Source organism: Lagenorhynchus albirostris, chromosome 21, assembly GCF_949774975.1.
Source record: "Lagenorhynchus albirostris chromosome 21, mLagAlb1.1, whole genome shotgun sequence".
Lineage (NCBI taxonomy): Eukaryota > Metazoa > Chordata > Mammalia > Artiodactyla > Delphinidae > Lagenorhynchus > Lagenorhynchus albirostris.
In genome coordinates this window covers 11,217,755-11,244,160 of record NC_083115.1, presented here as the reverse complement: position 1 = coordinate 11,244,160, position 26,406 = coordinate 11,217,755, and the positions used below count along the sequence as shown (strand labels likewise).

Here is a 26,406-nt window from a genome sequence, read left to right as displayed (position 1 = left end):
CAACTACCGAGCCTACGCTCTAGAGACCACGAGCCACAACTACTGAGCCCGCGTGCCACCGCTACTGAAGCCCGTGTGCCTAGAGCCTGTGCTCCACAACAAGAGAAGCCACTGCAATGAGAAGCCCGTGCACCGCAACGAAGAGCAGCCCCCGCTCGCCGCAACTAGTGAAAGCCTGTGGGCAGCAACGAAGACCCAATGCATCCAAAAATAAATAAATAAATAAAATTTTATAAAAGGGGTAATCAGAGGGCCAAGTGAATAGAAAAAGTTCTCTGTGGAGAGTGAAGGTGGAGGGAGTCATTTCCATTAGAGGACAAGAGAATTGCATATGATGGGCTAGCTTCCCCAATATTTCTAGACCTTGATGGCTATGAAGAGTCTCCGATCGGAATCCTCTGGTCACTTAGGGAAGAATATCTCAAAAGCATCAACTGTCTAGCATGCACCTGCTTTTTCTCATGTATCTCAGTGAAGCAGCTAAATCAGAAATGATTAAGTAAACTTTGCTGAAACATCACGGACAAAAAGCACAGTAATGACAACAACGCAGTGGAAACCTGAGTCTTGGCACTGCACTCACTGATTACCAGCTATGGGTCACACTGCCTTTAACACCCATGCTTCAAGTCTTGAGCTGTAGATTTATGATCACCGTTTTCAAACAATGTGAGTATGTTAATAAAAGGTCTAAATAGCAAAGGTTAAATATTCCAAATATATCCAAACCTATGCATTGGGAAATGCATGTGATTTATATATAAAATTTCCTGCCATTATTTAAAACAGAAAAGGAACACTATTTTGAGTGTATTTATTTGTGACTTAAGTAATCAGAGCAAGCAGGAGGGGTATAAAAATTCCGTAGGTTTTTAAAGCTGAAATTTAGTGTTAAAGCCAAAGAATCAGTAGACGATTTCGTGTTTTTACATCTCCTGTTTAATTAAATAAACATTTTAAGAAATTGATTTTATGCCTAATTTCAGAATTCCCAGCGTCTTGAAGATAAATATCGCAGTCACAATTTCTTTGGCACTGGCAAGGATCACACAGAGAATTGGTGGAAGGTTTTTTCCCATCAGCTCATAACTGAGGGATTCTTGGTAGAAGTTCCTGGGCAAAGCAAATTTGTAAAGATTTGCATCCTTACAGAAAAGGTAAACAATGTAGAAGTCTGCCTGTTTGATTGAATTTTCTCACTGTGCATTAAACGATTCTTCTTGTGTTCAATAGGGTAGAAATTGGCTTGCTAAAGCCAAAACAGAATCTCCTCAGAGCCTTATCCTTCAAGCTAATGAAGAATTGTGTCCAAAGGAGCTTTTTCTACCAAGGTTCATTTTTCAGTTTTTTTTTAACTTCTGGGTTTTCTGTTATTTAAATGATTCATTTTGTACCAATTTACAGGTACCACACAAAGTAAAATGAGTAAAGATAATCATTTTTGCATACCTCTTTGAGTCAATTTGGTGTGGGAGTCAGTAGGGATAATGATAAATCATAGAACACTGTCTTGGTGAATAGGAAGTAGATGACTATAGTACTTAGAAAGCTGCTCCTGTTGATTAAAGAAGTGTATAGCACAGGGAACTATATTCAGTATCTTGTAATAAACTATACTGGAAAAGAATCAGGAAAAAAAAGAATATAGATACGTATATGTATAACCAAGTAACTTTGCTGTACACCTGAAACTAATACAATATTGTAAATCGACTATGCTTCAATTAAAATAAATAAATAAATAAAATAAAGAAGCAACATTGAGGTAAATGTTGAAGAATCTATATACCATATTTCCTTCTTATGTATAGAGGACAGGGAGGGAATACACATGTTGCCTACTTTTTAGTACCTTTACATGTTATCGATCATTTTTCAATTTTTTTTTAAATTGAAATATAATTGACATTTAACATTGTGTAAGTTTGAAGTGTACAAGTGTTGGTTTGATACATTTATATATTGCATTGTGATTATGGCAATAGTGTTAGATAACACTTTTATCACATCACTTGAATAGCACTTCTTTTTTGTGTAGAGAACAAATAAGACCTAGTCTCTGAGCAACTTTGAAGTTTATAATACAGTATTATTGACTATAACCATTATGTTGTACTTTAGATTATCAGTTTTACTTTTAAACTTAAAAAACTTTAAAGAGTTTTAAATCTAGACTTTGAAGAGCTTAAGCTCTTTGGAGGGGAAAAATCAATTTAAAAAAGCATCAGTTCTAAAAGAGTAATATAACCTTATCTGCCTTTCTAAGAGTGGAGGTGTGATGATTCATGTATTAGAAAATTACATTTTAACATTTGAGATAATTTAATTTTATTATTTTTCAGTTCTAAAGCTGTATCTTCCGGCACTGAGCAACATTCCTCTAATCAAGTACCAATTGAATTAACTTCAGAGGTTTGTTTTTATTAAAGAGATGGTTCATATTATTTCATTCTTTATTGATGCAACTCCTGTTTAAAATTTTTCTGTTTTATTTCCACTCAAAGAGGAAAATGCCATATATAACAAGATATAAAATGTGGAAAGAGAAATGATATGAACAGAATAAAATATGCAATATATGATTTCTGGGGTTAATAAAACAGAAGTATCTGAGAAAGTAATGTTTATTTTTTTTCTTTTAAGCCTCTTTTATAACTAATTTGGCTTGGATATTATAACACTTCTTATAATATCTTTTTTTGGATATTATAATACTTTTAGTTGATGGAAAAATAAGCCTGATTCCTAAATGTTCTCATTACAATTACATAGACACATACACATACACACCTTTTCTTGCTTTGTTTTGGATCTTAGGTAATTACAGATTAAATACTTATCCACAGGCTGACTTCCACTAATGAGGATACTAGGGTGATGGGGTGATGGATAAATGTGCTGAATTAAATTTTCTGGTGAACTTTCTCTGCTTTATTAAAGTATACACAATGTAATTGAATCATTTTTGTGACTTTGGCTCTTGCTATGTCTCTAAGAATTCTTTTGATCATATATTCTCTATAGATTTGGGAGGAATGGGATATTACATTGCATTTCTAACTGCCTTTAGAGCCCTAGAAGTTGATAATTCATGAGCTTATTTTCAGATGATTTATTTGATGAGTTGGTTAGTAAAAGGAAAAATCATTGTAATATTTTATATCTTATTTTCTTCATTTTAAAAAGTTTTTTGAAACTTCTCTCTTTTTTCTTTTTGAATGGACCTTTATATGTTTAAAAGCAGCCCAGCTTGTATAAGATGTATTCTTACAAAGCACGTGATAAAATTTCTTCTGGGAGTAACATTCCTGAAAAAAGGTACAGAATTCACATTTTTATTTTCTATGCTCACTTTATTTGCACTTTTTCTCATTCTTTCCTAGAGAGAAAGGTCTGTCAGATGTTGGGCTATTTCATTGGCAGAAGGAAGTTAAAACATAAGCCTCTAGTATTATAATTATTAAAGCAGACTTATAAAATGATAGTTTTAATATTAATTTAATAGCTGACACTTCTGGACATTATTATTTGCCAGACTCTGTGCTAAATGCTAAGCATTTTATAAGTAATATCTCATTTAATTCTTACAGTAACCTGTGAGTTAGCTACTATTATTTATCCCCATTTTACAGTTGAAGAGACTAAAGGTTAAGAAGTTAACTAACTTGTTAGGAGCATCCATCTAACAAGAGAGCTGACTTTCAGAACAATATTTGTCAATCTCTAGCATCTAAACACTATTATTATATAATATTTGTATGAAATATATATCTTCCCACTCCATTTAAAAAAAAAGATCTTATGGGAACATAAAATGGTAGATATTGGGGTTGGTAGAGAATAAAGGTAATGCATCTATTGTGCTTTCAAGCTTAATGACTTTCTGACTTAAAAGTGTAGAGAATGTACAGAATTACAGAAGGTCTGAAAATGGAGAACTTAAAGAACTTGTTAGGACATATGCACAGATTAAGTGGACTACACTTACATACATAGCAGGTGAAAGAAAATGGTTTGTTCTTTAACAGTTTGCTCACTTAGATAGGTAATACTACTTTGGATCTGATAGAAACATTTACCATAATACCAGTCTTCCACCCCAAATAATTTCTTTTTGTTTGGATATATATACTGTGTTTAATGTAAACAAAAGGTTTAAGAAGTGTGCAAAACAATATACCTGTTCAATATGCTGAAGCATTTCTTCATTTAAACATTCCCTGTGGCATCTTCTTTGTGCCATGTACTATTCTAGGCACTGGAATAATAGAGACATAGTCACTGGCCCTCCCAGAGTTTATATTCTAGTGGGATATACACGTAAGGGAACAGAAAATTACAATCCAGGGTGTAACACTTTGGAAACACTTTGGAAGTGACACTTGAGGCTTAAGTAGCAGTTGGGTGAAGTGAAAGGATGTTTTCTAAGCAGAGGAATGGCCCACGTACTAAAACCTGAAAGCAAGAGAGGGTATGACATGATTGAGGGGTTCAGCAGTTTGCTAGCAATTCCTTGATAGAGGGAAGCAAGGGAGTGGGAAAATTTAAGACTGGAGAGTTGAACAGGGTCTCAAATATCCAGTTCCTTTCAAGCACTCGATTTGATCATAAAAGCAGTTGGGCACTAAGGAAAGGTTTTAGGCAGAACAGTGACATGATCAAATTTATGGTTGAGAACAGGGATTGACAAACATGAAGGATCAGATAGGAAATAATTTAGGCTTTGAGGGCCATGTGGTCTCCGTCTCAACTACACAGCTTTGCCGTTGTGGCCTCAAAGCAGCCATGGATGATATGTAAATGAATGAGTATGGCTGTGTTCCAATAAAACTTTATTTAGGGACACTGAAATTTGATTTTCATATAATTTTCATATAATTTTCACATGCCACAAAATGTTTTCCTCTTGATTTTTTTAACTATTAAAAAATGTAGAAGAAGCCATTCTTAACTACAAGCCTTACCAGAACAGACAGGTTTGGCCTGTGCATCCCTAGCATGCCGACCCGTGGTAGATGACTCTGTCTGTGGAGGGAATGGACTGCAGGGGGATCATAGTTGTAGAGACACAAATAGGGAGGCTGTTGTTGTGTTGTTTGCAAGAGGCTATGGTAGATTAGTCAAGGGAAGTGGCAGTGGGTGGGGAGAGAGAGATTTGTAAGATATTTAGGAGATGGAATTGCTAGGACTCGGTGATTGAAAAGATAGGCAGGTTAAGGAAGATGGAGAACTTGACTGTGAAGCTTGGGTTTTTGTCTTTGATGGTGGGTGAGTGCTGCCATTTCCTTCACTGGGCTATGTAAGAGGAAGACAGGTTTGAAGGGCTGCATGTTTAGGGGATGAGGTTAAATTAGTTTAGTGATAGACATACTAAGTTTGAGACAACTGTCGAGTGGTCCAGAAGTTAATTTTAATATATGGGCTTAGTGTACAGAAGTGAAAAGGATGCTTACATATCCATAACTATTATTTTAAATTTCATTTGAATTTTCATCAAAATAATACGTGTGAATGTTTTTAAAAGTCAGTTGAGACTTAAAGGCATATAACAAAGCACACCAGTTCACACCCTTCTCAAACCCATTTTGTTGTGTTCTATAGAAGCAATCACCCTCAGATCTTCTGACCAGTTTCTATGGTATTGGCCTCCACATTTCTTTTTTTAAAAACACCTTTTTGGGACTTCCCTGGCAGTCCAGTGGTTAAGACTCTGCGCTTCCAATGCAGCAGGCGTGGGTTCGATCCCTGGTCTGGGGGAGTTAAGATCCCACCTGCTGTGCAGTGCGGCCAAAAAAACAAACACCTTTTCAGCATATATTTTATTAATATTTATTGTACATTTCTCCTTGAAAGGCTGAAAAAAAGTGGAGAAAAGGCTAAGAAAGAGGGCTATTGTTGACAATACCTCATCTTTGCTTTTTTTTAAAATTGAAGTATAGTTGATTTACAATATAGTTTCAGGTGATTCAGTATTCTTACAGATTATACTCCGTTAAAAGTTATTACAAGATAATGGCTGCAATTCCTTGTACTATAAAATACACCCTTGTTGCTTATATATTTTATATATAGTAGTTTGTATCTTTCAATCCCATACCCCTAATTAGCCCCTCCCCTCTTCCCTCTTCCCTTTGGTGCAAAACCTGTGAGTTTTGCATATACAGTCATTTGTATTATTTTTTAGATTCCACATACAAGTGATATCATACAGTATTTGCCTTTCTCTTCCTGACTTATTTCACTACGCATAATATTCTCTAGGTCCATCCATGTTGTTGTAAATAGCAGAATTTCATTCTTTTTATGGCTGAGTAATATTCCATTGTATGTATCTACACCATATCTTTTTTATCCATTTGTCTGTTGATGGGCATTTGGGTTGCTTCCGTATCTTGACTGTTGTAAATAGTGAACATTGAGGTGCATGTATCTTTTTGTATTAGTGTTTTTGTTTTTTCTGGCTGTGTACCTAGGAGTGGATTGCTGGATCGTATGGTAGCTCTATTTTTAGTGTTTTGAGGAACCTCCATACTGTTGTCCATGGTGGTTGCCTCAATTTACATTCCCACCAACAGTGTAGGAGGGTTCCCTTTTCTCCACACCCTCTCCAGCATTTGTTATTTGTAGACTCTTTGATGGTAGCCATTCTGACAGGTATGAGGTTGCCTCCGTATTTCTAAGTGACATGCTTAAATTACTATTTTTTTGACTTACCAGTTTTAGAAATTTTCTGTTGATATCCTATAATGGTAAATTAGGGCTTGTCTCCCGTATCCCCTTCCCTTCATTTCTTCTCCATCAATGTCACCCCCGCCTGCCTTAGAACAAAATTATATTTCAGTTTTTGGTCAAATTAATAATTTGTTTTTACATTATTGTATCTACTCAAATATTATATAACACTAAGGCAATCTGTGTTATTATGGTCACCACTCTTAATTTTCCTTGATGTTAATAATTCTCTTTTTTATTTTCTTTACTTGTTTAGTGTTCCAATTACTAATTTTTTTTTATAGTAGGTCCTCGTTGGTTATCTTTTTAAAATATAGCAGTGTGTACATGTCAGTCCCAAATTCTGAATCTACCCCTCTCCCCAACCCTTCCTCCCTGGTAACCATAAATTCATTCTCTAAGTCTGTGAGTCTGTTTCTGTTTTGTAAACAAGTTCATTTGTATCACTTTTTTTTTTTTTAGATTCCACTTATAAGCGATATCATAATGCTATTGGTCTTTCTCTGTCTGACTTACTTCACTTAGTGTGAAAATTTCCAGGTCCATCCATGTTGCTGCAAATGGCATTATTTCGTTGTTTTTAATGGCTGAGTAAGCTATTATTAATTTTTAGTTTCTCCTATTTTCAATCTGTTTTTATTTGTTTACTCTCTTGGAGAGTTCCTTGACTTTATATCCCCTCCCATCTGTTGACATTTTAATTTTAGATATCAAATTTTTAATTTCTAAGAACTATTTGTTCTTATTCTCTTTCTTTAATCATGTATAGCAGTCTTTTCTTGATTCATGGTTACAAGATTTCCACTTATCTCTTCAATGATATTCATTATATATTTTGGGGTTTGTTTAAAGATTTTCATGATTTTTCTATCATAATTTATTCCAGACTTACTGAGATTCCTTTTTATTAAAATAAATTTATTTATTCTTATTTATTTTTGGCTGCATTGGGTCTTCATTGCTGCACATGGGCTTTCTCTAGTTGCAGCGAGCGGGGGCTACCCTTCATTGCGGTGCATGGGCTTCTCATTGCGGTGGCTTCTCTTGTTGCAGAGCACGGGCTCTAGGCGAGTGGGCTTCAGTAGTTGTGGCACGTGGGCTCAGTAGTTGTGGCTCACGGGCTCTAGAGCACAGGCTCAGTAGTTGTGGCGCAGGGGCTTAGTTGCTTCGCAGCATGTGGGATCTTCCCGAACCAGGGCTCGAACCCGTGTCCCCTGCATTGGCAGGCAGATTCTTAACCACTGCACCACCAGGAAGTCCCTTATTATATATTTTGTACTTTTCTTCTGTGCACTTGTAATAGCATTCATAGGCAAAACATTTTCTAGCAAACATTTTCCACATATTTTTCTGCTTCAGGGATATGTTACACAGAATTTTGCCAGTATATATGATAATAAAATTTTTTGTGAAATAATTTAACATACCAATTTGCAAATAGTCCATTAGTATAAAGATTTCCATAAATACTAAGATAAAGGTAAATATCTTATTATTTAAAACAAATTTATAGTTGTCTTGAGTCACCTGCTATGACTAATTCTTTGAACTGGAGTTTTCTTTCCTCATGTTCAAATCTCTTTATTCTAGTGATAAAATCTGATAATTGTAAAAATGAAGTCTTACTTTACACTGTAAATTTTTAATTCTTGAAACAGGGAAATTTATAAACATTTCTTAAATATCAAACATGTTCTTCTCTTTCCCCCCCAAAAGCAGAAATTTATTTAAATTTGACACCTTTTACATAGGCTATTCTATACAATTTCATTTTTGTAACTTTTCCTCTTTATAATTAATTTATCCGTGAAGTTGCCTCTTGTAAAACCTGGTTTTCTATCTAGTTTGCTGTCTTGCGCCTTTCATACCATGTTAATTACTAATTGGGTGTTTTAAATTCTTCTTTCGAGGCGTCAAAGGCAAAATTACTCCTTTTGGCTTATTTTTTTTTAGTTTGATTCTGAAGAAAAATGTGAATAATTTGATTAATTCCATGCTAATGTTCTTCAACAGCCAAAAAATAGTGCTATCACGAGAAGAATTATAGATTGTATCATTCTTGGTTAGAAAAAATTTTACTTTGGTATAGATAAGGAGTATTTTCTTTCAAAGTATTTGATTGAGGAGGAGGAGGCAAATGCTGTTCTTAATTGCACCAATTTTGTGATTGACTCAAATCATAGTTTTAACTTTACCTCTATAATGAATGTATTTGATACAAAATGTTTAAAATCTAGGCTGTCATTTAAGTAATAGTTGCCTTACTGGTATTGTGACAAATAAATGTTAATATTGATTTGGAAAGATATTCTCATTCTGGGGGCAAAATAAAAAGTGAACTTGGAGAAAGAAAAGCTTTTATTATTTCTTTTCTTTTAAATGTTTTAGCATCATGGTGCCATCACCAGGAAAATATTACAAGTCCTCAGAACCTGTTATTTCAGCCAAAGAGCAGGAGACTCAGGTATGGCTTTTGTAAAACGGCAGTTCGTTTTTGAGAAGATAGTTATGAGTCTATGCATGCTTAAAATTCTCTTGCCAGTATTTAAAAAATTGTTCTTTAGCTAAGAGTCTAAGATACAGTTCATTTTTCATCCTAAGGGGGAAATGTAATATCTGAAGCTCTAAAAATAAAGGGCTGGATTTTTCTAAGTACATTTAAACAAATGTTGTTTCTTTGCTTTTCGTTCAGACTACATTATATGGCAAATTGGTGGAAGCTAGGCAGAAACATGCCAATAAAATGAATGTTCCTCCAGCTATTCTGGCAACAAATAAGATACTGGTGGATATGGCCCAAATGAGGTAAACTATTTACATATTTCTAACTTATTTTCTTCTAACATAATAGATTTGTAAAATACATCATTTAGCGATAATATGACTATGGCTCCAGCAGTCACATCCAGGAGGTGGTTCCTAAATCTCCCATGTTGCTGCCAATGGTCTGTTTCTTCACTGAGCTTTAGTCCCACATGAAACCAACTGTTTTCAGCAATCAGATCCAGTGTATATAAAATCTAACTCACTACCCACCAACCCTCCGTACATGCATTTCATGCAAATGCCAAAACTCTTCCTTCTGAATTCCTTATTTTTGTTAGTCATACTATCATGTTCCTAGTCACGCCTGTTTAATACCTCTGATGTTACTGTTACTCTTCTAACATATATTCCCATCTTTCTCTTATTATATAGTTTTTAGACTTTTTCATTTCAGTGTTTCTTCTGTGTCTGTCTATGCTTTTCTTTTTTTAGTGACACCATGGTAGTTCAGACCATTATCCTTTTACTGTTGCAAAAGCCTCTAACTAGTTACTCTTTCTTTCTTCAGCCTCTCTCTCTCTCTGATATATGAATATGATATATGAATACCAAATACCTCTGATATATGAATACCAAATTAATCTTTATCATGTTGTACTTCTGCTTAACTAGTTTCCCACTGTCTTAACTTATTTAGCCCACAATTCAAGGCCTTCCATTTATGGACTTAAACCTTCTTTTCCATCTGAGTCACAGAATTTTAATGCTTAATCTTACCTAGATGGTTTACCATTTGTTTGTCTCCTTTTCAACTTCAATATACTTATTTACAATGTTGCTTCTGACTTGTAGTTTCCTTGATTTCCCAAAACTCCTATTAGGAAATCCTTTAAGATCTGGCTTTATTGTTATTTGCTCCATGAAGCCTTCCATGTTCTTATCAGCAAAGTGATTCCTCTGTGGAATTCATAAAGGACTTTGAAATGTAAATTTAAAAGATGATTCTATGGCACTTATTACATAATGCTTTATTTTTTTGTTATTATTGGTATTCATGTATATGTGTCTTCTAGATTTTAAACTCTGTGATGAAGATGTTATATTCCTCATCTTTTTGTGTTTTCCAAAGTACCTAGCACAATGCCTAATAATCACTAGGTGGTCAATAAATATTTCGAAGAAATTATTTCCAAAGAATTGTTGCTTGGTGATTGTACTCATCTTGTATACTTCCTTTTCAAAAATTGTTTCTGTTGCTAAATTTCATTCAAGAGATGTTACTTTAGAGAAGAATTTTCTAATAATGTTACATAGTGCATATACCTTATAATAATTATTTCATTAAAAATAAATATCCAGGGACTTCCCTGGTGGCGCAGTGGTTAAGAATCCGCCTGCCAATGCAGGGGACATGAGTTCGAGCCCTGGTCCGGGAAGATCCCGCATGCTGTGGGGCAACTAAGCCTGTGTGCCACAACTACTGAGCCTGCGCTCTAGAGCCCGTGAGCCACAACTATTGAGCCCGCGTGCCACAACTATTGAAGCCTGCGTGCCTAGAGCCCGTGCTCCGCAACAAGAGAAGCCACTGCAATGAGAAGCCCATGCACAGCAATGAAGAGTAGCCCCCACTCACCACAATTAAAGAAAGCCGGCGTGCAGCAACGAAGACCCAACACGGCCAAAAATAAATAAACTAATTGATTAAAAAAAAAAATAAATAAATAAATAAATAAATAAACAAATAAATAAATATCCAAAGACCACATTTTAATATTCAGTGAAGATATTTAAAGGAAAAGGAGTAATCATTAGATTGGCAGATTTTTAGAAAGAAGACATCAGACATTCTCTTCATATTGGATACAATAAGAACTATTAAAAGCCTGAAGTAGTTAGTTAGCTAGTTTATTGTTACAGGTAAAAACTTTGTAAATAATGAAAGATTTTCTTCTGAGTTTCTTAGCCTCTTAGTTGTCCTCTAAGAATCATAAAACACAATTACTTGTTTTATACACTGTTTTTGGTTGCTGGAAAAAAATCCATGTTTATTGAGTGTTAGTATTGAAGCTAAATATCTATTAGCTGTGTTGCTGGAGTGGTAACGTTTCAGTGGTTTCTTGACTTTAATTTTTTTAAACGACAGACCTACTACAGTTCAAAATGTGAAAAGGATCGATGGTGTTTCTGAAGGCAAAGCCAGAATGTTGGCCCCTCTGTTGGAAGTCATCAAACATTTCTGTCAAATAAATAGTCTTCAGGTAAAATACTATGGTTTGCAGGAGCTCTGAGAGAATAAACTTTTTTTGACAATTACAAAACACCCTTCAAAAGCAGCATTTTTCATTTCTATGCTGGACACTTAGAAAATGAATCAGATAGTTTCTGTAGTAAATCCGTTATAAAAACATGTTAATTACCTATTTTTTTAAATTGAAGTATAGTTGACTTACAATATTATATTAGTTTCAGATGTACAACATAGTGATTCAATATTTTTATATATTATACTCTAAAGTTATTATAAAATATTGGCTATATGCCCTGTGCTGTACATTACATCCTTGTAACTTATTTGTTTTATACCCAGTAGTTTGTACCTCTTAACTCCCTTCCCCTATCTTGCCCCTTCCTCCACCTCTCTCCCCACTGATAACCACTAGTTACCTAATTTTTAAGATGATTCTGAAGTAATAGTTGTCAAACCTGCTTATGTTGGTTTATTTTGTTGAGAGGTTTCGTTTTTAAATCTGAATAAGTACTGTATTTTAGACTAAGAAATTATTTTACTTTCAAATGTAGATAGAAATAAAAGCTTCATTCATTCATTCACTATTCACTTCTGGGGGATTAGGGGACTAATTTAGAGGCAGAGTGGTCCACATTATAGTTCATTTTTAGTCCCTCTTATTGGCTTAAAGGGAAGACTAGGAATTTCTAGTTTTACAACCATGTTTGTAATTACAAATATTTTATTCAAAACTTATTCCCTCTAGCCTTATTTTACCTTTTAAAATCAATATGTAAAAAATTAAAAAAACTTTTTGAGCTCCTCATAAAAAGGGAATTTGGAGCTGTTCCTTAGAGGTTTTATTTATGTTATTTTTTTCGCTAATAGCTAATGATCATGTTGATATTCTATCAATCATTATATTGATATTATTTTTGATCATTTGTGCTACATTTAAAATTTTGTAGACAGACCTCTTTTCAAGTACAAAACCACAAGAAGAACAGAAGAAAAGTCTGGTGGTGAAAAATAAAGCAAACTCACTTTCACAGTCTGCAGCCATCACATATTCTTTATTCCAAGAAAAGAAAATGTGTTTGGTAAGTGTTACTTTCAAGTTAGAGGGAAGTTTTAAGTTTATCTAAACGTGTTTTATCAGCTTTTCAATATCAAAGTTGAGACTTGGGATACATTTCTTCTAATCCTAGAATATTTTATGTGGTTTCATTTTATAATTAATTTTAGAACAAAATGTCATTTGCTTTTTCTGCTAAGCCCTTTTCTGTTAATTAAGTAAAAACAGCAAGTATAGTTTGACCATGATTATCTTATAGAGGTTGTATCAGAGGTACTGATAAACGCATTTATAGCTTAGGGATATTGGAGCAGCCATATTTTAAGACTCCATTTTTTTTAATGGGATTAATAGTTAAAAAACGATTACTGTATGTACTGATAAGAGATAATCTCCAAGATACATTGTTAAGTAAAAAAAGGAAGATGCATAGCACTGTGAAAAACATACATAAATGTGTATGTATATGTATTTGCATGCTTATATATTCACATATCCTTGGGTATGTATACAAAAGTGCATAGAATATCTCTGAAGGATGTCGAAGAAGCTAGAAATAAGTTAAAAAAAATAACAAACTTGCTTTTCACTCTATCTCCTCTAGTGTAATGTTCTGTTTTTTTTTTAACCATGTCTGCTTGATGCTCTTTGAAAAAAATCTGATTACTGTGAAAAATGGCCATGCTTAATGTTTCTTCATTGTTTTGGCATAAGTCCTTAAGGCTGTTGAGAGTTTTTAAATATACAAAATGAAGAGGATATCTTAGTGGAATAGGGACAGAATGAGGCTTCCAGCTAAGTTTCACTAATTTGCATTCCTGTCCTCTCTGATGTTAAATTGGTTTAGATTAGGCTGTATGGTCCAGGGCCTGCTTTTCCTGTTCTGTGTCTCCATCCACTAGGCTGTGTTACACACTTTCTATTCTGGTTAATATCCAATATAAATAAGAATAAACAGTCCATAGCTTATTGTAGTCACTTAATATATGTTCTACTTACATAGCCAAACTCCTTAATTAAAAGTACAAAAGCCATTACACAAAGAACCAAATAATTCCATTGAACTATTTTTGAAACATATTACATGGTAAATAGGAATTTTAAGTTCATTCTCTTATTTAAACAGTAACTTACATGTACATGTAAAACATGCTTGTATAAACACAATTTGACCAAATATGTATGGTATAACTGTATATAATTACTAAGAAAATATGGAATAGCCTCCAAATTTTTAAAATAAATTGTATTCTCATACTTAGCCAGGATATGAAGTTTCATGTATTATATTACATATTCATGGTTAAAAATGTGAGGAGTGGTATATCTTCATTTGTGTCTTTTGCTATTATTTGGTTGTATATTATTGTGAAATATTGTGGTGTAATTATCTGTACATCCTAGGAGTCTGAGGGGGTCTTGCCAGTTACCCACAAAATTAAACATGCCTAAGGACTAATTAATCAGGAGGAATAATACAATTAGGTAATACGATGCCTGGTATCAAATAACCCTGACATTATGCACACATGGTACACATCTTCTAGTAGAAAAAGTGTAGACATTTAGTGAAAGTAACTTAAAACCTTCCTTTGAAGGATGAAAATATTGCTTTAAATGCTCTATTTTGTGAAAATATCAGCATTCATACAAATACAGTCCAAATTCAGACTTTCAAGGTGTGTTAAAAAAGAGTGTCATGAAATAATTTTGAGCTGAGTGACTAAACTTTCTGAATGTTTAAAAGAATGTTTTATCTAACAGACATCTTAAATGGATTTGGAGCTACATTTGTTTAAAAGCTACATAAATATGTAACAGTGTCCTTAATTTAGCACAATTCATGTTAAATTCAATGCTAGGCAAATGATGACAGCCACTTGTAAATTGTGGTTATTATTATTTTATGAATAGAGCCAATTTAAAGCACTTTTTAAACTCTTCTTGAGAACCTTTTCTAGAGTACATTTGGAGCCTTATGTTATTGCTAAGCATTTTATGATTTGTCTTCCTGGAAATTCATGTAACTGAAGTACCGTGTGTTATTTCAAGTATATACATTATTGGGTTTCAGTTTACTGTATTTTTAAAAGGTTGTGGCAGCTATTAGACTTACGTAGAATGACTACTCTCTGTCACTAATAGGTTTTTAAGGTGAATAATTACAGAGGGATGAGGATTGATTTCTTAGCTAAACCTGGGTGATTTTGCTTTATTCAATATAATAAGTATAAAAAGTAGCAACTGTGGAGTTCTAGCATGTGAGTCATTTTAAAGAATTAGTTAAAATGAGAAATTTAAATGAAGGTTTAGTCCACTGTTTATTTCTCAGTGAACATTTACTACCTGAAGGTTTTGAACCTTGTATTTCTATACAGTACAGTGGAAACTTAAAAAAAACTCACTGGTTGTTTTGCTGCTATTTCTCTAGAAGAGTGTAGCTGAGAACAGGATTCTGCCTCTCGCAGCAGTTGGCATGCACTTGTCCCAAGCGGTGCAAGCTGGCTACCCACTCGATATGGAGCGAGCAGGTCTGACTCCAGAGATTCAGAAGATTATTGCTGATGTTATCCGAAACCCTCCCATCAACTCAGGTGATAACCATGACCTTGGTCTGCAGCCTTAATGACTTGAGTCATTGAACCCAGATGAAGTAAACAAGCAATCCACTAATATTTTTCACTCTGATCGCATTAACCCTTTATGCTACTATGAAAACTTTACTTTTGTAATGCTTTTTATTGTTTTAGAAAAACAACCTTTCTTCCCATTATCACTCAGAGAGAAGTCTGAGTCTGAGAAATTCTGGCTTTTTTTTTCAGCTTCAGGTTACAACTTCCACACCCATCCCCCAAACAGTGCTCTTTCATCCTTTTCTAATTTCTACTTCATCACTTGAAAAAAACACATTCATTCCCCATAGCTCACTGACTTAGTTTTTTTCTGATTCCCTGTCACTGGTTTTACCTAAGTAGCCTTTCTCATCAATACAGTCAATAGTGTCAGGCACTGTGGCATTGAAGGGATGGACTGAGTTCTCTTGGGCCCCTTGTAGAAGGGTTTTCTCCTGTCACTTTGCTACAGAACCTCAACTGTGCTCAAGGAGATCAAGCCCCTTTGTTTGCCTTGCAGAAAATTTAAAAATATGCCTATTTTAAAGTTATGATCCCTTTTTTACAAAAGTAAAGATGAGGTGGATTAGAAGGACTTTCACACCCTAATGTACAAATGTAAACTAGGTGTGTTATAATTCAGTAAATCTGATGTTTTTTTTGACTGTTGGGACAGAGCAGTGGACGTACAAAAAGCCTTATCTCCAAAGCGGCAGTGCAAATAGTTAAACTTATTACCTCAAATTCTTTCCCACTCAGAAACGAGTATACAGTTCTCCCCCCAGATTTAGAAGTAAGGGAAAACAGATCACAATTAATACTATACTTAACTGATCAGAACAAAGGTATTTAAGTCACCTTCGAAGGCGGCATTTGTTCTAGGCTTGAGCAAGACTCGACTGAAGGATACCTCCATCTCTCCTTCCATTGCTCAACCTTGGAGGCAAGGAGAGAGACAGAGGCAAGTTTGGGCAGTGGTCCTCTAAGTTAGTTCCAGGAAACCGAAGTTTCTCTTTTTACTGTACCATGTTAAAGTTGTACTGCCAACTATTTAAAGGAAAGAAATATGCAATTTCTAATCCTGGTCAATGAGACTTCCAAGTGTTTTTAGGGCCTGTTGATAGCTTATGTCAAGATCTTATTTGAGGGAGATACCTTAACAACTAATTCTGCTTCTGTATCACAGCTTTCTGGTTATGATTTGATTTCCCGTGTAGGTCTGTCTATAGGGAAAATATGCTCTAGTCTTGCTATTCTGGGTACTTGTCTATATGATAGTTGTGAATTCATAATTGGAAATTAATGAATTGGCATTTTGTGAGCTTGGTTAATGTGGCTCTATTAAGGTTAAAGTAGGTTTGTAAATCTGAAAACGTGAGGGCCAAATCCTGTACTGCGATAAAATATCCAGGGTCACTTAGCTGTGAGTCATCTTGTGAGGAAGCCAGCAAGCTCTCCTGGTCATTCTCCAGTTTTTCTAACTTCAGCAACCATTTTGCTAGAAATTAAGGAAGAGGAAGGACAACAGTAATTAATTGCAGGGTTAGAATTGGGATTGTATAAAACCTCTCTTTCTCCAATGCAGAATGAAATAGTATTTTAGAGAAAGTCAAAGACTCAGATGCCTTCTTGATTTTAATACCCTAGAATTATTTTTTCCTTTATGTATGTATTGTCTCTCAGGATTTAGAGAAAGATATATCTTTGATGAGCTGTTTGATAGTATGCAGTATTCTCTGAGTTTGTGCACTTTTTTTCCCTTTTCCCTATTGTCTTTACTATTATACACTGAGTATAGCAAATAAATTTTCATTCAGTTAAATATTAAATTGAAATTCCAGAGAACAATGGAATTTAAATTATACTTATTAAACACTTATTTTATCTGTCAATACACTGTATATAGGTTGTACAAATAATACGAAAAAATATATTATTGTAATTTACTTCCAAAGCCAAAATTGAGAAAGATAAGTATCATGAGCTCTAAACTTTATTTGTTTTGATTGTATGGTTATAGTCTGTAATATATCATTTATTGATGTGAAATTGTATTTTTGAATTTGTATTTTTCCTTAATAAAAAACTATTTGTTCTCTTACTGGAGGAAACATTGTTGAGTTATAAATTATAATAAGAAATGAAGATATCTATGCCATACTAATGATTCAGATATGATATTTCACCTTTTACTTAACTGTAGCCATATCACGTAATTTGGTGTTTTAATGAACAAGTTTGTTGGCATTTAAATTTTGCACAATCTTGAATTGAGAATTTTCTATATTTTATTATGGCATAATCTTAATCTTAAAAATAGAGTATTTGTGAATTGAGAAATTATATCTATTATTTTCATGCTATCTTATTTGCTAAGTAGGTTTTGTCCTTGTAACAATATTTTAAGGAATTCTGTACCTTTTTATTCTTTTAGCTTCTTCCATGTTTACATGACTTTAAGCTGCTTTTTTTATGGAGTTGAGATTCTAACTATGCTTAATAATAAATGAAGCAAAGTATTTAATGAGGTACCTGGAAAGTATTTTTAATAATTTTGTTCTTTCATTATTTATGTGCATGTAACTAGAAAATTAAGGGTGGCTTCCAAGGGACCTGCCACAAAAGCAGGGGTAATATGATCTCTTCTAAGCACTGAAAGAATGCAGGCGGTGCTCATTATTTCACTCTCCAATAGATATTTTCAGCACTTACTTGTGTGGAAAGTTAGGGCAAATAAGATCTGAAAATAAAATATCTTTCCCAGAAAACTTATTTAAATAATAGGCATTTTAAATAGTTGATGTGTTTTGTTATGCTTCGATAGCCATTGAAAGAATCCTTTTTATTAGCATCTTATTTACAAGTATGATTAGCTTCTATTTTAAGGCTAAATTATTTTCAAAAAATTAACTTATAATTGATATTTGGAATTTCTGTGGATGGTGGTTTTGATTCTCAGGGCAGCCCTCAAAAGACGGTTTGAAACAAAAGTTAAGCAGAGTCGATAGCCTGACCTGACTCTGGGTCTTGGAAGCAGGGGTGCAGGTGGTGCAGGAGTGAGGGGACATGTTTTACTCCATTTCTGTTCTGTAAGGGGATAGGCGTTTGAAAGAGGAACATTTTCTTTGGCCACCTTCCTCCTTCCTTTCTACAAAACATGTCACTATTTCCAGCTCATAGGTTTTCTGCAGTGTTCTGTGTAATTTATTTTTAAATCTTTTTTTTTCATCCTTTACAGATACAAATAAAATTAAACTAATTAGAATGTATGTTCCTGAAAACATTGACACCTACCTTATCTACATGGCAACTGAGATCCTGGAAAAAGGCTGCGAAAACAGGATGCTATGCCAGTCTTCATGTGATTCCAGCAAAAAGAGATGTTTCCCCAACTCTGAAGAGAGCTGTTCAAATTCTAAGAGAAAGAAGGAAGAAGTGGGCACTAATACCAAGGTGTTAATTATATGTAGAATTTTCATGTAGTGTCAGATCGTTCAATTTGCATATCTTAATACCAGAATGCTGTATTTTTTGAACTGTTATAAATTCTGATAGAAGGTTACTTTTTAGAAAATCTCGGTGCTGTATTTCCGTTGCTTTTCATAAATCCGATCTGAGAAAAGAGATTTTTTAAACACCGGGAAAAGAGGAATATAGTCCATCTATTTAGCTTATTGTATGGGAATGTCAGCTTAAATTTTACCTCTACCTTATATTGACTATATAGTCTGGAAATTCTCTTTCTTTTATAGATACCTATTTAATATTGGCTGTAAGCATATGGTAGTTTATGTGGTTAATGAAAATAAGACCAAATTCTATGATATATACCTCCCCAGATATTGGAATTTGTCTGTCATTCTGTTACTCCTCAGGCTCTGTTCCTGTTATAGTGAATCTCTCAGGTACAAGGATAATTGTTGCTCATGGTCCTGGCCATATCCCAGTGCACTTTTGCATGATCAGAGAAAGACCATGAGTTTAGTATTATTTTTACACGGTATATTTTATTAAAATCAAATGCTTTGAATATTATTGCTCTGTGTGTTATATGAGATAAATAAATAGTCATCAGAGAATAACTATTCTTTGACATTGTGACTCTACTAAATGATTGCAAAGACTTGAAAATTTGACCTTTAATATCTTCCAGGTCTATAGTTCCATGATAAAAGTTTGTGAAAATTATAATTAACTCAAAAATTACTTTAGTTCCTAGATGATAAATTCAGCATGGTGGCAGGTGGTTGCTACTATTTATATTAGAGAATTAGGGACTTTATTTCAGTTCTAAGTAATCTTTATAGGATTTCCAACAGTTAACCTCCTTTTCTCAATAGCTTAAAAAGTAAGAGGAACTGATGTTTTAAAATTCTGTCCTTCAGTTAGATTTGTATATAGTCATGTACTAGATAACCTAATGAAATTTTATTAACTGGAATTCTTTACATTATTTTGGCAATTGAATTAGCTCTAAGAAGGGCATTACTAACACACCACTGTAAAGCAATTATACTCCAATAAAGTTGTTAAAAAAAAAGGGCATTAAAGGAGGTACACGTTGGGCAGGTGGTAGTGAAATTTGGCTGCTATTCCCAGCCTTTTATTTCTGAAATCTATACCAGGTGCCTAAGACCTTATTTTTTTCCCAACTGTATATGTCAATAGGAAAAGGTGTAACTTGTTATTTTTCCTGAATATTGAAGCACATTTATAGTGAAATACTGTTATAACCACACATTAATATTATTGCTTTCCTCCTATTGAAATAACATCATATTCTGAAAAAAGAGTGGGGGTATTTTGTGGGGGGTGGGTGGAAATTAAGCCTACCGGATTCAGCCTTTTCTTTTTCCCCATTTAGGGGAACAAGAATATGGGGGCTAGGAAGTAGATTAAGGGGTGAGTGAGCCAGCCAAAGTGTTTTTCTTTCGTCTGCCTTGCAGTATAGAAAGCTACTCTGAACACTGTAGAGTCTGTTGGAGGCCTGGTTTCAGGATCCTTCATGTGTTAACCTTCATCTTCTCTACTGACCTGGATTGTATCCCTTAGTCTATTTCATCTTATGATTATGAGGCTTCTGATAAAAAATAATGTCAAAACAAATTCTTCTTATTAGTTGATGCATTGTTAGGTTTACATCTATTGTGACTGAGGTTAAGATAGAAGCTCAGTCATGCCTATGTTTACTGGAGGAAGATTATGTCTTGATAATGGTAGTTCTGATTCAATATACGAAGGTACACAGTGGATTCTTTAAATGTGTAGTTTTTTTTTATTTCTGGAAAGTTTTCTTAAATTGTAGATTTAAAATTTTTGTTTATTTCAGGAAGTTTTTTAAAATTTTACTTTTCAGTATTTTTGTCCCATTGCTTTGTAGTTCTTCTTAACGGATTTCTGCTCTCTATATGTTGGATCTTCTTTCTTTACTGAGCTACAATATCTGTCACTTCTCATGAATTCTTTTTGGCTTTTCATTTCTCTTTAAATTAAACTTTTCTTCTTTTTCACCTTCTATTTCTGTTTGGACACAATCTGTTGTATTTATTGCTATGTTCTTTATAGTTTAATATTCACTTGTATAATTTTTTCTTTTATTTCTAATTCTTTCCAGAGCTTTTCCCCTCACTTTTCAATTTTTCTGATTTTAATTTATGATGTTTGTTTTGAATTATTTTCTTAATGTTTTCCAGCTCATTTTAGGAGGTTACAGTTTTCTATATCTTAGCAAGTCGGTGTCAGATTTGACCTCATAACTTCCTGTTGCTCCTTTTTGTGTGACATTAGTTTTCCTGCACTTTCAAAAGATGGCATGCTTCAGGATAGTTTTTCCAAGTTCCCAGAGCTCTCCTGTTGTTTTTGTGTAGCATTCAAAATAGGGAAACTTGGTTTATGACATACCCCGTTCTGCTTTTACTTGGGCTTTCTCTTCCCTTTGCCTCTATTATACCCGTCCTGCTTGATTTTGATTTAACCCCAGCAGTTCTCAGTGTCAGGCCTTCACCTGGGAGTTCATAGGTGCCAGCTCTCTAGTCACTTAAGACACTGCTGTGGACCCTTTTCCATCTCCTGCTGTTGGGCTGGGCAAAGGCACTCCCACTTTTCAGATGCTGTTCTCAAAGAAACCTTTCCAGCGTATACCTGTGGGCTGTTCGGTTCTCCTGTTCTCAGGCACCTCACTGCCTGCCTCTGCTTTGTCCCACACAGATGCTGTACCATGCAGGTCTTAGGGCTGTTGGTGGTTTTTCCTCACATGCTTGTAGTTTCAGTTTCCTGAGGATACCTTTAATAAACTTAGTTTCTTTGTAAATGTAGATGATGAATTTTTGGTTTTGCTCCCTAATTCTATCTGTTTTAATGCTGGGATTCAGAGAGATTAAAAAACTATGCTGCTGCTGCCACCATCTTCCCAGAACCCTCTCCTCATATGTCACTTTTTTCCATCTTATTTTTCTTGACTGCCTGAGAGAGAGAGAGAGAGAGAGAGGTCTCATGCCCTGCCACTGAGTTTCATTATAAATTAAAACAAACAGCATTTTTATAAACTACTTTAAGATACTCAGGAAAAATGCTGGGGGGGTAATATTATTATAATCATTGTTAAAATTGAGTACCTCAGAATAATATGAATTTTCTTAAGCTTTGCTTTTTTAGGCATAGTTTGTTTTTCTCCTAAGGAAATAGTGCATGTAGTAACTATTTCGTATTCCCCCCAAATTTTAAAGGTTGATGGAAAACATTCTTGTGATTCTTCACAGGAAGATGAGAGTCACAGAAATTCACTAAAACTAACTTCCTGGAATCAGCCATTCAGCGATCCCAAAATTGAAGATTTCTTTGTAGATTCTCACTTACAGGTAAAATTGATTTAATAAAATAGTTTTCATGACAAATATATTATGCTTGATAACTAATATACCTAGATTTATCTTAGTTTTTAGATGAAATTAAATGCAAATATAATGTACGTATTTGCTTACATATATATGGGTACATATAATCAGCAAATGAGTTAACGTTTTATATTCTCAACTTAATGATAGTGGCTTATTAATAGAACTTGGAGTACCAAGTAAGTACTTACTTAAATTTAAGTAAATACTTACTTAAATTTTTATTATGATTGCTGGGAATTTTAGCCTTCTACTAATGAAGGAAATAGTCACTGAAAAGCGTTGTTTCTGTTATTAGACCTCATAATTAAAGTCCTCCAGATACTTATTGTTGAGACTCAAAAGATACATTCAGTGTAAGCAAGTGTTTTACCCCTTTCTCAATGAAATAAGCTCATTTTTATAATGATAGGATAAATGCTGAATATCATATTCTATCAATATAAAAATGTTATAGGAGATAAAAGACCTGAAATGATATTAGCTACCAATTAATGAATACCAAGAATAAATCAGGATGTGTTTTGATATTTTGTAACTCTCCAAATAATCCAGTGATCCAGTATTATATACTATTATTCTCTTTTTCTGTGTGAAGAAATCAAGGCTTTAATAACATTCATAAGGTCATACATGTAGCAAGTGACTCAGTTAGAGCTCAAACCTAGTTCTGTTTTTTTTTAAGTTACTTAGGCTTATTTTATTTATTTATATTTATTTTTAATTGGAGTATAGTTGCTTCACAATGTTGTGTTACTTTCTGCTGTACAACGAAGTCAATCAGCTATATGTGTACATATATCCCCTCCCTCTTGGACCTCCCTCCCACCCCTCCTCCCCCATTCCACCCATCTAGGTCATCACAGAGCCTGTCTGGTTTTAAAGTCCCTGCTTATTCCATAGTATTCGGCTACGGCTACAACAGGACTTCAGGTTTTTTCCTTGGCTCTGTTATTGTTCGGATCTTGTACTCTGTTTTACTTTTTGGCTTTGTTATAATTTTAACTGGTTTCCTTCCTCCAGTTGCCCTTAAACTCTAATTGCAAGCAATGATAGTTGTCTGTGGCTGCAAGGAATTTTGATAATAAAATTCTGGGGGGAAGAGTATTTCTGGGCCAATTTCATCTCTACCCAAATGCCTTTTATCCGTGCCACTTTATATCCCTAATACTTATTATTTCTAAGTCAAACATTGTAGTATCATACAGTGTGTATAAATCTCATCTGTTCTCTTGGTCTTCTCTTCCCTGTGAGGAAATAGGTGCCTGGGAGAAAAGTTGCTATCTTGGCTGGTTTTTTTCTTTAGCTTTTGCTAAAGTGTGAATAGCCCTTTCTTTGGCACTGGATTTATTTAAGTTGGAATAGCTAACAGCTTTTACCTTTTAAAAATATAAGGTCACACAGTTTTTTGTCAAGGAGTTTTTATTTTTTTTCCCACCTTTAAATATTTTGAAGCCACTGTTAAACACAGAAAACATAATAAAACATAGCAAGCAGTTAACGAACAATTCATAGATGTAGTCTTCATTCTTGAAATGGAATAAATTATACTGGTATACCTTAGGCTAACAGACACATTGTAACTTAGATGAGACCACCTTACCTTAAAGCCCTCAAATAGTTCCAATAAATAAATTAACTCTCCCAGATTCCAAAGTATAGTCATGTTAGAATGATTTCTCCATCATGTTGGTTTAAGGAGCTAGAGTTCAAGCTGAGATGACACAAATTAATACCATTTTGAGCTTATAGAACTTACCTATTAAAAGTTTTAATAGGTATTAAGTTACCTATTAAAATTTAATGTACAGATAATATAAGTACACAACCACTGCCTTTGGGTTTAATTTTGTTTTCAGGGACCTTTAACTAGGGTTCTGAAGCTTCATTTGGTGCACAGGTCCCCTAAAATTAGGCAAAATATCGTGCATGTGTACGTTTGTCTTTTTTTCTCATAAGTGGACCTCTAGTTTTTAGCTGATTCTCAAAAGAGTCTATGAAACAGAACCCTTTTTTTTTTTTTCCATTTATTCAGCAAATGTTTTTTGAGTACCTGTTATGTCTCAGCAACTCTGCAAGGTCCTGATGATGCTTGAACCACTCTCCTAGTCTGTCTACCACTGTAGATGTACAAGTTGTATGCTTTTTTAAATGCCTAATATAACTCTGTGTGTGTGTGTGTGTACACATGCTTAGGCAGATGCCTTTCTTGGAACATTAAATTCACCATTTTGGCCAAGCTAAAGCAAATACACCATGGGACATAGATCTGAAATAATATCCAGTTCTTTCCTTTCCAAATGAGAGTCTACACTTGAGTGTCTAAAAATAGGTTAACAGGATGGCAGGTAATTGCCTAAAAAAATGATATAGTTGATTTTGTCTCTCATGTGTTTATTTTTGGATCCAGAAATAAATTCTGTAGATCTCATTATTTTGTTTTATTTGGAAAGGGAAGGCTTGTGGGTGTATATTCAATAACCTATGTTACTTTGCAACTGAGACACATTTTCAGCAGTACAAATATATATATATATATATTTTTTTTCTCTCTCTTTCTTTCCTATAGACTTCGTCTGAAACCTCAAAGAGAAAATTACCTGAGTGGTTTGCCAAAAGAAATGAGACCTTACCTGATGCCAGCAAGAAATCAACGGCCAAAACTAAAAAGAAGGGTCTTTTTAGTTAAACTGGCAACTGCCAGAGGAATTATGTGTGTCTTGCTGTGTTATAACAGGGAAGCTGTATTTCATTTCTGAAAACAGTGGGGAGTAATATTTTTGTTTAAAAATTATTCTAATCTCAAAGTAAAACTCATCTATTTATTGAACAGCTGGTGTCTTAAAACAGCCTTTTGCAATTCACATAAAGTTGAGTCTTCTGAGAGCCTGAGTGAGTACCTCATAGAACAGAATCTTAGTTTCCTACGAGATTGCTTTAAGAAATCATGTTACTGCCCTGTTTTCTAATCTCTTTACTTACTTCAGCAGTATGTTTGGAATATGTAATGTGCGGTGATTTAATATAGATAACAGATTATCAGTTGTAAGTGATCATGTGTGTGATATGTAATATTCCTGTATTACCAAAATTCTGTCTTATAAATGAAGAACGCATAGTTATTTTACAAATTGTTTTTTCTATTGTTAGAAGAAACTCTTATACACATTTTAAAATGATATTAGTGGACCAGACCAGTGAAAATGAAACATTTCGGGTTCTGTGTAGAGGAAAGAATAAAACAAAGGAGACCAATTACGCTAGACAACTATGCACTTTGTATGTTATATACGATTTCTATTATTTTTCAAATAATAATAAAAAGTCCTTAGTACTGAATATTATAAAGATATGTATTTTAAACTTTCATATACTGAATTACTTTGAGCACCTTTAATTTTTGATGATGTCAGAATTTGATTCTAATACCTTTTTATGTAGCACATGTAACTGAAATATACAAAACACATACTGACACTGAATTGGGTAAATCATAGTTGATATAACTTTAAGCAGTTCACCATATGGCATTTAATTGACTTTTTTATAAATAAAAATAATTGTCATGAATAAAGAAGAAATATATGTTTGCCGTAGAAGAATTAGAAAATCCAGAAAAGTGAAAAAAAAAATCACAAAAGTTCCACTGGTAGGTAATCAGTTAACCCCTTTCATGTATCCTGCCAAGCCTTTTATTTATTGATTGATTGATTTTGGCCGCACTGTGCGGCATGGAGGATCTTAGTTCCCTGACCAGGGATCAAACCCATGCCCCCTGCAGTGGAAGTGCGGAGTCTTAACCACTGGACCGTCAGGGAAGTCCCCTGCCAAGCCTTTTTATATTTACTTCTTTTCTTAGTTTGTTATGAATAATACGTGAATGAATATTCTTTGTAAAGCATTCAAGCTATACTTAAAACATTAAAGTCCCCCATATTCCCGTTTCCCCACATCCCATTACCAGCCCCTTTCCAGAAGGTAACTCCTATTGAATATGTGACGTATCGTCCTCTAGTCATTTCTTCTGCATTTACGTGCCTCTGCATGTGTAGCTGCACATACATTCTTGGTGTTTTTAATTTTAATATTGAAGTATAGTTG

At 34.0% G+C, this 26,406-nt stretch overlaps 1 protein-coding gene across 1 annotated transcript in view; it reads left to right on the top strand.

Moving 5' to 3' along the window:
• The window catches only part of WRN (WRN RecQ like helicase), a 134,263-nt gene extending 108,619 nt beyond the window's left edge, over positions 1-25,644 (top strand). Inside the window, exons 24-35 of the mRNA XM_060136512.1 lie at positions 987-1,157; positions 1,234-1,331; positions 2,343-2,412; positions 3,242-3,318; positions 9,121-9,196; positions 9,425-9,537; positions 11,642-11,756; positions 12,694-12,825; positions 15,232-15,394; positions 18,651-18,865; positions 22,138-22,269; positions 24,875-25,644. Of these exons, the coding sequence (XP_059992495.1) occupies positions 987-1,157; positions 1,234-1,331; positions 2,343-2,412; positions 3,242-3,318; positions 9,121-9,196; positions 9,425-9,537; positions 11,642-11,756; positions 12,694-12,825; positions 15,232-15,394; positions 18,651-18,865; positions 22,138-22,269; positions 24,875-24,994 (1,482 nt within the window). The 3' untranslated portion in view covers positions 24,995-25,644. The remainder of the gene's footprint in view (positions 1-986; positions 1,158-1,233; positions 1,332-2,342; positions 2,413-3,241; positions 3,319-9,120; positions 9,197-9,424; positions 9,538-11,641; positions 11,757-12,693; positions 12,826-15,231; positions 15,395-18,650; positions 18,866-22,137; positions 22,270-24,874) is intronic.
• The last annotated feature ends 762 nt before the right edge of the window (positions 25,645-26,406 follow it).